Source organism: Beta vulgaris, chromosome 5 (assembly GCF_026745355.1).
Source record: "Beta vulgaris subsp. vulgaris cultivar EL10 chromosome 5, EL10.2, whole genome shotgun sequence".
Lineage (NCBI taxonomy): Eukaryota > Viridiplantae > Streptophyta > Magnoliopsida > Caryophyllales > Amaranthaceae > Beta > Beta vulgaris.
In genome coordinates this window covers 5926274-5937025 of record NC_079206.1, presented here as the reverse complement: position 1 = coordinate 5937025, position 10752 = coordinate 5926274, and the positions used below count along the sequence as shown (strand labels likewise).

The 10752-nt window shown below is 36.6% G+C and overlaps 1 protein-coding gene across 1 annotated transcript; it reads left to right on the top strand.

Annotated features, from left to right (window-relative positions):
* Positions 1-9199: 9199 nt before the first annotated feature.
* Positions 9200-10322, top strand: LOC125497950 (zinc finger A20 and AN1 domain-containing stress-associated protein 6-like). The gene has a single exon (XM_048645676.2). It carries the CDS (start codon positions 9297-9299, stop codon positions 9771-9773), a length of 477 nt encoding a protein of 158 aa, XP_048501633.1. The 5' UTR covers positions 9200-9296; the 3' UTR covers positions 9774-10322.
* The last annotated feature ends 430 nt before the right edge of the window (positions 10323-10752 follow it).

The window sequence follows — 10752 nt, the reverse complement described above, 5'->3', positions numbered from 1 at the left end:
AGGTGATAGCTTGTTCCGAGAGCTTTCCAACGATAGGTCATATGCCCAATTCCAATTCCGATAAGAAACGAAGAAGTTATGGCTGTTTTAAGTCTCGCCCGATCGGGTTGGGGGAGGGATCCCGATCGGGCCCGCAGCGATTTATATGGCAGCGTGTGTTTGTGGCTCGCCCGATGGCATCGGGCCATCTCGCTCGATCGGGCGGCAGGCCGAATTACGACACGGGCGTTTGTTTCCCGATCTGGCCCGAGAGCAAAATTCTTCGAGCGTTAAGCGCCCGATCGGGCGGGTCTCGCCCGACCTGATCGGGCGGGGTCTGTTTTGGGCCGTTTTCGATCCGAAAACGCGGTTTTCTCGAGGGAGGTATAAATAGGTGCCATAATACGCCTTTTATTGTATTATTCATCATTATTCACATATTAGAGAGAGAAAAAGCTATAGAGAGAGTTCTTGAGTGCTTTTTTGTAATCTTTCTTGAATATTCATCGATTCCTAGTGCATATTCGTGGTTTTTCTCCCAGTTCTTGGGTTTCCACGTAAAAGTTCTGGTGTGTTCTTTCCTGCTTTCTTATTTGATATTCTATTATTGTTTGCTATTATTTCTAAATTGATAGTCAATAGAACTTACAAGTGGTATCAAGAGCTAGGTTTGATTATTGTATAGATCTAGAATAATTAACAATGGAGGATTCAAATATTAGAATTGAGAAGTTTGATGGGACAGATTTTGGATATTGGAAGATGCAAATAGAGGACATCTTATATCAGAAAAATCTGTATCAACCTTTGTCTGAAAAGCCTGCTGAGATTGAGGAGGCTAAGTGGAAGGTACTGGATAGGCAGGCACTAGCGGTGGTGCGTTTGACATTGGCTCGGACTGTGGCGTTCAATGTCAAGGATATCAAAACAACGGCTGGATTGATCAAAGCACTGTCAGATATGTATGAGAAGCCCTCGGCAATGAATAAGGTATATCTGATGCTCGTTTGTTTGATTTAGAGATGAATAATGGTAGTTCTGCTGCTGAACATATTAATGAATTTAATTCATATATAAGTCAGTTATCTTCGGTTAATATTGTCTTTGAGGATGAAGTGAAAGCCCTAATTTTGTTTCCTCTTTACCTACTGCTTGGGAAACTTTGTAACTGCTGTTAGTAATTCCTCTGGTAAAGAGAAATTGGTTTATGATGTTGTCCGTGATCTGATTTTGAGTGAGAGCATTCGAAGGAAGGAGAGTGGAGAATCATCTGGAGCATACAGTGCAGAAGGTGAGGAGGGGAAAAGGGAGGAACTTTCAGGGAAAATCGGAGTCAAAGGGGGAGGAGTAAGTCAAAGGCAGAGCTAGTGTTACTTGCTGGGGGTGTGGTAATGAAGGACATTTAAAGAGAGATTGTCCTAAGAAATGAATGGGAAAGGGAAGAAGAAGGTTCAAGAAAGTGATGATGAAGAAGAAGCATCAACTAACTTGATTTCTGAGTACGATTCTGATGCTTTGATGGTAAGCATGGATGATCAGGAAGAGTTGGTTGGGTGCTCGGAATCATGGGTCTTGGATTCGGGTTCTTCTCATCATTCCTCACCATGCAAGGAGTTGTTTCGGAATTTCAAATCCGGAAAACTTGAAAAGGTCTACCTTGCGGATGGCAAGGCAGTGGAAGTCATGGGGAAAGGTGATGTGAGTGTGAAACTCACTCATGGTGGCTCGTTGGAGTTGAAGAATGTCAAGTTTATCCCAAGGTTGAAGAAAAGCTTGATATCGGTAGCCCAACTTGCTACATCGGGTTACAAGGTTGTGTTTGATGGTGGTTCTTGGAAGATTGTCAAGGGAGCAATGATCATAGCTCGTGGGACAAGGAGTGGAACACTTTACACCATGGGGAGCACATAAAGGGTCCGAGATTGGGATGAGAACTTCATGTAAGTGTCGTTTGGTCGGAAAACTATCGATAGGGGCTAAGGGATGAGAACCGTGGTGAAGCGGTATCCCGGTGGCAAATTGACCGGTAAGCGACAAGGTGAAGGACGGCACACAAGCATGTTGTGCCGGAAATCCTAAGTGGAACAAAGGGTGTATTGTTCGAGTGGGAGCAATGTGAGTTTGTTTTCAGAACAATGAGAAACTTCTTTGGCTTAGGTGGTAATTGGTTTTATTGAAGTTTGATGAGACTTCAATGTGCTTCTTTGGTTGGAGAGGAAGTGATTATCTTCTTTAGTTAGAGGAAGGGATCTTCATTTGGTTGTGCTTGTCTCTAAGGTGATCCGACCTCCGGGGTAGGAGGGTGTGTAGGTTCATGGAGTGATGGTGCAATGATTTGGAGTTTAGTCATTAAGAATCAAAGTCGGTGTAGATTTGATGTCTTTGAATTGGAGTTGGTGCAAACTTCAATGTAGTTTCCTTGGTGTAGGAGATGTTGTCATGGGATGCTTGATGTATGTCATGGTTTGGACACGACTAGAGATTGCTTTTGCAGTGGGAGTTGTGTGTAGGATGATGAATGAGAGGATGATGAAGGTATGAAGTTTTCTTCACTTACACCTATCTCCAAGTGGGAGATTGTTGGGTATATGGTAGTATATGGAGCTCATGGAGGTGTATGGGTGTGGAGATGAGGTTGCGTAGAAGGAAAACGTCATTGGGCATAAGGCGAACTTTGAATGGACATATCTTTCAATCTATAAATGATTTTGAGGTGATTCAAAGTGGAGGTGATAGCTTGTTCCGAGAGCTTTCCAACGATAGGTCATATGCCCAATTCCAATTCCGATAAGAAACGAAGAAGTTATGGCTGTTTTAAGTCTCGCCCGATCGGGTTGGGCGAGGGATCCCGATCGGGCCCGCAGCGATTTACATGGCAGCGTGTGTTTGTGGCTCGCCCGATGGCATCGGGCCATCTCGCCCGATCGGGCGGCAGGCCGAATTACGACACGGGCGTTTGTTGTCCGATCGGGCCCGGGAGCAAAATTCTTCGAGCGTTAAGCGCCCGATCGGGCGGGGTCTGTTTTGGGCCGTTTTCGATCTGAAAACGCGGTTTTCTCGAGGGGGTATAAATAGGTGCCCTAATACGCCTTTTATTGTATTATTCATCATTATTCACATATTAGAGAGAGAAAAAGCTATAGAGAGAGTTCTTGAGTGCTTTTTTGTAATCTTTCTTGAATATTCATCGATTCCTAGTGCATATTCGTGGTTTTTCTCCCAGTTCTTGGGTTTCCACGTAAAAGTTCTGGTGTGTTCTTTCCTGCTTTCTTATTTGATATTCTTTTATTGTTTGCTATTATTTCTAGATTGATAGTCAATAGAACTTACACAGCAATCCAGCCGGATTTCAAACTTGCCAACCTCCACGTTGAAGCCTCGCCGCAACAACTCCCCCGCCTTCCACCGCCAGCCCAGCCACTGAACATTCTGTGGCACCACGCCACCACCAACGACCCATCCTCGCTCGCACACCCATTCGCAGCATCCTTGTCTCTCCTCGACCACCTGCACGAACCTCTACCTGAATGAAACACCTTCGACGAACGACCCTGACACCTTCAATCTCGTCGCTGTAGCCTCCTTATCCGGTTACGTGCCTCCCGCCGCACTTCCTCTGTTCTTGCCGCAATGTATATGGAACCATGTTCTGTTTCCTTCCATTTATGTCTTTATTGTTGTATCTATGGAACTAGAATATTTGCTTTATAGTTTAATGATAATTTGTGGGCTCAATTAATATATGAACCTGATCATTGATATTTGGGCCTAAAATATGACAAATATACTACTCCCTCTGTTTCAAATTATAAGGCATTTTAGCTAAAAGAATTGTTTCAAAATATAAGACATTTTACAATACCAATCTAAGATTAAATGCAACTTTATATTATCAAGATAAGCTTATAGGTTATTTTGTATTATCAATACAATATTTAATGTCAATTCTTATTACCCATGCAAATCTAACTAAAATTAACGAAAATTCTTAATATATGTGCAAAAACCTTAAACGACTTATATTTTGAAACGGAGGGAGTAAGAAGTAATCTAGATAAGATAAATATTTAACTCTTATATCAGAAACTCATGTACAACTTGTTAAAAGTGAACAACCTATCTATTACTATTCTAATTCTTTAACTCTAATGATAATCATAAAATGTGAACAAGATAAATTAATTATTGGAAAATTTAATTTAATGTATATACATATGCAAACTCGTAACTTATACATATCCACTAAATCATGTGTAAGCATACTTTACTAATATTCACAATAAGTTCTAATGTGAGTTAGATGTATGAAAATAAAAAGATTATTTTAAAGAGTTCGTATTGTGTCGGACTCGTCCGACACAATCAGCCCGTCGGACCACTTCACTTGAGTTTCAGGTAGTCTTCATTTTTTTTCAGGTAGTCTTCATTTTTTTTTCAGGTAGTCTTCATTGTTTTTCAGTTAGTCTAAATGAAAGTAAGTTACCTCTAACTGAAAGTAACTTAGGTCTAAATGAAAGTAACTTAGGTCATTTTTTTTTCAGGTAGTCTTCATTTTTTTTCAGGTAGTCTTTATTTTTTTTCAGTTAGTCTATTATTTCTTTCAGTTGGCCCATTATTTCTTTCAGTTGGACTTTATTTTGTTTCAGTTGGTCCATTCTTTGTTTCAGTTGGTCCATTATTTCTTTCACTTGGACTTTGTTTTGTTTCAGTTGGTCCATTCTTTGTTTCAGTTGGTCCATTATTTGTTTCAGTTGGTATACATATTACGAAACAAAGTCCAACTGAAACAAAACAAAGTCCAACTGAAACAAAACAAAGTCCAACTGAAACAAAAACAATAACCAACTGAAACAAAACAAAGTCCAATTGAAACAGAACAATAACTAACTGACACAAAATAATAACTAATTGAAACAAAAAAATAACCAACTGAAAATGAAAAATAGGAAAAGAATGGAGACTGAGATTAAGAATTTCATGAAGATCTATCGAGTGGGTAATACCAATAAGTTCTTACTGTAGCTAGCAAAAACCACATACCAGAAGATTAGGATGATATCGGGTTTCCATCTGAAGATAATATCACAAGAGCACAGTTACAATCTATCATCAGAAGGTATGTATATGTGCAAGGATTTATTGGGAACTCTTGTATATGTTTGGGTAGGAAGATTTGGAGGGGAAGTCACATTCCTCCACTATTGGAAAGATTTTTAGTGAACAGAAAGCTCACCATCGTCTCTCCAGATTGCAGATTATCTTTTTGCGGTTTTTGCTTGATTGGGTAAATCATAATCACGACGTAAGGAGATGAGAGTACTGTAGGAGAGAGAAATAGAGGAAAGAACTAAAAGGTTGGAGAAAGAAGACGACGTGAAAGAGAAAAGAGGAGAGATTTTTCATTTGGGTCAGCCCGTCTGACAGTAAGTATTTGGTCAGACGGTCTGACCCAATACTTTCACTATTTTAAATGAGGGAGGTTATGATAATAATATGACTTCATGTATTTTCTTAACAAGTAATGTAGGTAAAGACATTATAAAAAAATATAGGAGATAAGTCTAAGGGTTAAGATAATTATTGATATTATTCAATTATTGGTTAGATTAAGGGAAAAAGGGATATTACAAGCCTCCTCCGACTATCAAAGTTACTAAGCAGGATTTCTGGTAAAGTCTACTGCTAACACCCGCATTCTCTTTCTAAATATATGTTTTATTGTAATCTTTATATATGTTTATTTTAAATGTATGCTTTTATGGATTGCGGGATATGAAATCTTTTTATAAACATGATATTTCATGACGTTACGTAATTTATGATGATTTGCGGAAGATTAAAGAATATGATTCCCATGATGATTGTGAAGTATAATGTATAAATAAAAAGAAATGGAACATGATAAACAAAAGTGAAAGATGGCTCTTGGCAGTATGATGTTATGTTGGTCATGCACGTATCGTTCTGTTCTATGGCGGAAACACCACCTTTTGGTTAGGGGCAATTATCCCTGGTGGCACCACACTATGCATGACTTTATGCCACCTTCTGGTTAGGGACGATGTCCCTGGTGGCTATTGCCCTATGATTATGATGATGATGATGGGAGACGTCCCTATATGTTATACTCGTCAAGTTACCAATAAGATAATTATGATGATGATTATGAGATGAGGATAATAATGAATTTATGTTTACATAAAATGTTTTTACTTTATTCTCTCTCCTCTCTGTTTTGCAACTAAAATGAATTGAAATGAATTTACGATGTTAGAGTAGTATGTTACTGGGCTTCGGCTCATGACGTTTTGCTAATCTGTTTTAGGTAACGACAAGGGTGATGGAATGGCGTAGCAGTATTACCAGGGGCGGATCCAGGATTTTAGAGAAGGGGTAGCGTAGTTTTACTTTACTAGAATCTCCTAATATAATCTTTATCATCTTTAGGGAGATCCAAGTCTTCATTTTGAGATGGAGTGTTAATTAGTACTTGGTGGAGATGAATATTGTTGGTTTAGTTGAGTTGGAGGAAGAAGTGGACTTGAATCGACTTGATTTTCATTAGAGTTACTTTGGAAAAAAAAAAGCTTGAGATATCCCTCTCATGTTTTCTCTTCATTATTTGAAATATAGAATTCTCATTCACTAATAAAGTAATAATCCGTTCTCACAATTACAATAATAAACTAACAATTCACTAATAAATTCAATTCCATATTATTCCCAATTTCCACAAATTCCACGTATTAAAAAATCAAGCATTCCCAAATTCACAACTAACAATAAAGAAAATCCAGCCCAACTAACAATCAAAATTCACATTTCAGAAAAATCAATCAAAATTCAAATTTCATAACAATCAATCAAAATTCAGACTAACAAAAGTAACAATTAAAATTCAGATTAATAATGTAACAATGAAAATTTCTTACACAAATGAGTCACAAATTACAACAAATACTCCAAACCCACGATACCCACTATCACCACTCACCCACCAATTCATAGTTTTCATTTTGACTCTAAAGATGTAAAGTTTTGTACTTACCACTTAATTTGGTAAGTTAAGTTTACTGGGTTCAACAGAAACCCACGGTACCCACCAATCAAAGAACTCATCCACACTTAGATTTAATTTTGATTTTCTCAAAGCTGAAAAATTTAAGTTCGATTTTCTCATATTAGGATGGAATTAAAGGTTTTTGTTACTCACTGAAGGTCCCAAGTACCGCACCGACGACTATGAGAAGCCACCGGGCCACTGCAGACTGAAGTACTACACCGACAAGGGCAATCGGCGACGACCACACTTATAGTGTTGAACGGACCGACGACCAACTGCAACAAAAGTCGAGACTCGAGAGAGAGGAGGCGACCGGCGACGAGTCGGAATTTAGACAGAGTGAGTTGAGTTTTAGAGAGTGAAATGTGAAATGAAACGGCGCATGAGAATGTTTAGGTTTTTCCTTATTTTTTGGAAATTTTTCGAATTTTTTTTTAAAAAAAACAGGGGTAGCACGTGCTACCCCTTGTTACCACGTGGCTCCGCCACTGAGTATTACTTCTTAAATTATGCAAAACTCTTATTATTATGTATTCTAAACTTAAGAACATTAGTTTGTGAACGTTAACTATGTTTCACCTAATTATTTATGCATTTCTAAGTTAGTTATGAAGTTTTAAATGTCCATATTATTATCTTTGTACCTTTTAAATGTTGAGTTTTTCTTAATATATTTTAATGAAAACGAAAAAAATAATATTTTCAATTTCGAAAACAATATCAACTCGGGGCAACGCTCTGGCCCAAATACTAGTTAAGGATATTTTAAAAAAAAGTAAATACTTTGGCTATCATGTAAACAGAAGATGTTGCTTGTATCTAGATCGGAGGAAGTATATTGTCTTCCCAAATCCCAACTGCGTCTAATAAATGTGGGTTAGTGTTTCATAAAACAGGCCAATAATTAGGCAATACCAAAGCCCAAGAAAAATACTTCATTTAATTCGGCCCTACTAGTCCAACAGAATAGTCAACATAACGATTTTAACCCCAAGCATTCCAGCCCTTCAATATTGCCTTATCTAAACCAATCAATCTAGGCCCAAATGCCTGAAACCCAAATCTATTTCTTTTAATAAATTCAGATTTCCAAGCAGGTTTTTCAGTTTCTCTCTCCTTCAATCTATATAGAAATCTAAAACTCAAGACAAACAATTGTCATACTACCACATGTTCTCCCTTCTAAGCAAATACGCAATTGATACAAATTAGACAACAAAATTGTGTGTGTTAAGACTCGAACTTACACCCTCTTTTTGAAATACAAATACACTAACCAACTAATTTACAATCCCATATCGATTTTTGATTATAAGTAAAAATAATTCTTCTTCTTAAGTTGACACATGAATTCGACGCCTACATAATCGACTATCAAGTAGATGAGTAATATACTAATGTATCCCACGTCACAAGTTATATTATCTATCAAGTTTTTCTTTTATCATAATAGTGATAATAAAACACCAATCAACTTTGTTGCATAATAATAATCTCTGATGGCCACACCAAGCCTTAATTTATTTATGCTTAGACTTTTACAAGTTAAGATAGAAAACAAAGTATTACCTATCTAAAGGAGAAATTTGAGAAAAAAACATATATTGTAGTTAATTTCAATCATTGTATAGGTGGGAACGAAAATGCAATGCGTTTTTATGACTCGAAAAATGAAATTGTAAACTTTTTTCATGTTGAATCAACCAATTTAAAAGACAGATCTAATGTATGATGTGAGTTTGCGAGACACGAATAACTATTTATCGTAAATATACACTTATATAGAAGTGATTTGCTTAAGATACAAAGTTTTCCTTTTAATTGATTATTTTATTTCAACAAATCAAAAACAAGCATCTTGGTTGTATTTATTTTGTAAATTATGGGAAATATGGGCTACGTGACTAACAATTAACTAGGAAAGCCTGAAATTATCCTAATGACTACTAAAACAAGATCAGCAAGAGAAATCAGAACCCAACTAGACTCCTAATAAGAGCATTATAGCATTACTGAATACACGTTAAGCTGAAGCCAATTTCATAATCCGACTCCTAATACGTTTATGTGTTTAATTCGGATTAGATTACCTCATGATCGTATATAAATAGGCAAACCCCACTAATAGTTTTTCACTTTACTCCATCCTAAGTCCTAACCAAATCATATTATTAAGTGTCTGCTAGAAAACAACCGTCGTAAATCCTAAGTAATATACCCTATACAGCCAAAGTTTTGACGTACGAAGTCGAAGATGAACACCCAAACAGGTTCCGTGGAAGCAAACGAGGCAATCCTGTGCGGCAATGGATGCGGGTTCTTTGGAACAGCAGCGACGATGAATTTATGTTCAAAGTGTTACAAAGACCACGTCGTGAACATGAACGTCGTGAAGGAGGATGAGGCAGAATTAGCATCATCACCATCAGCTGATTCTGATATAGATGAGTTGGAAGAGGAGATGAACTTAATGTCATTAGGGAGAGAAAAAGAGATATATATTATGGATTACATTGAGGCTGAAAAGAAGGAGAGTGCAATACCAAAGTGTTGGTTCTGTAGGAAGAAGCTTGGATTGGTGTCATTTAACTGTAAATGTCGGAGAAATTTCTGTCAGTCTCATAGGTATCCTGAAGATCATCTGTGCAACTATAATTATAAGCTTCTTGGAAGACTTGCAATTGCTAAGAATAACCCTCGTATTGTACCTGACAAGTTGAACAAGATCTGATGCTTTTGTTTTAGAGATCGACTGAAAATTTACAAATTCTTTCTTTTTTTTTGTGTAATTTTTAGTTTCTTTTTATTATTTTTTTTAATATATAAGATGTGATTTTTCTTTGAGTTCTTTTGTTATCTATGGAAATTAGCAATATTAATTCATGCTTCGTATACTTATCAATGGCTAAAGAGTACTTAATTTTTACTATTAATACTCTATCTGTTTACTATTAATATTTTTAATTATTTATTGATAAAAATCACTAAAAGTTATTCAAAAAATATACTTCTTATTCTGAGATTAACTGATAGTATTGTACGTAATAACATTTTTTTATATATTACCAAAAGAAAATTGGTATATCTTATAAAGTGCATATATGTACTTAGCTCTACATACACCAAGCTAAGCTTGGCCTAATGATTATGATAACGCCTTCCAAGTTCCAATTAACCTTGAGGTTGGAAGTTTAATTCCCACTAGGGGCACGTTCAGGGTAAGATTTTCTTTACTTTCCCCCGAATTCTTAGAGTGTCTAGCCCTCTAACTCGGGTTGAGTTGACATGTGTGAGATTCTGATCATGTAGGGCAATTCATCTAACCAATCCAAAAAAACTTAACTCTACATATGCCTTGATATATGTACTACTAGAGTACTAGTCATATGTGCACGCGATGCGTGCGCTAACAACCTTATGAGCTATATATATGAATTAACATGTTTTTTCAATCTAAAATTAGTTTGGTAGTGATGTCAATTATTGAGATTCTTTATAGATATTATTTTTTATAATTGAAGGTGACCGATTTTAACTGTTCAATACTGTGGCTTTAGTATAGTTCTGTAGCGATTGTAAATGTTAATAATCAATATTGTTTGAACTTTGTAAATACGAAATACTATTATGTTGTTAGGATATATAGCTAACTTTTTTTGATTGAATATTCAAACTAATTTTGGCATTTGATTGTGGCAATCGATCTATTT

Excerpts from the sequence above, each read along its gene's own strand:
- LOC125497950 (XM_048645676.2), top strand. The coding sequence starts at position 9,297 with ATGAACACCCAAACAGGTTCCGTGGAAGCAAACGAGGCAATCCTGTGC.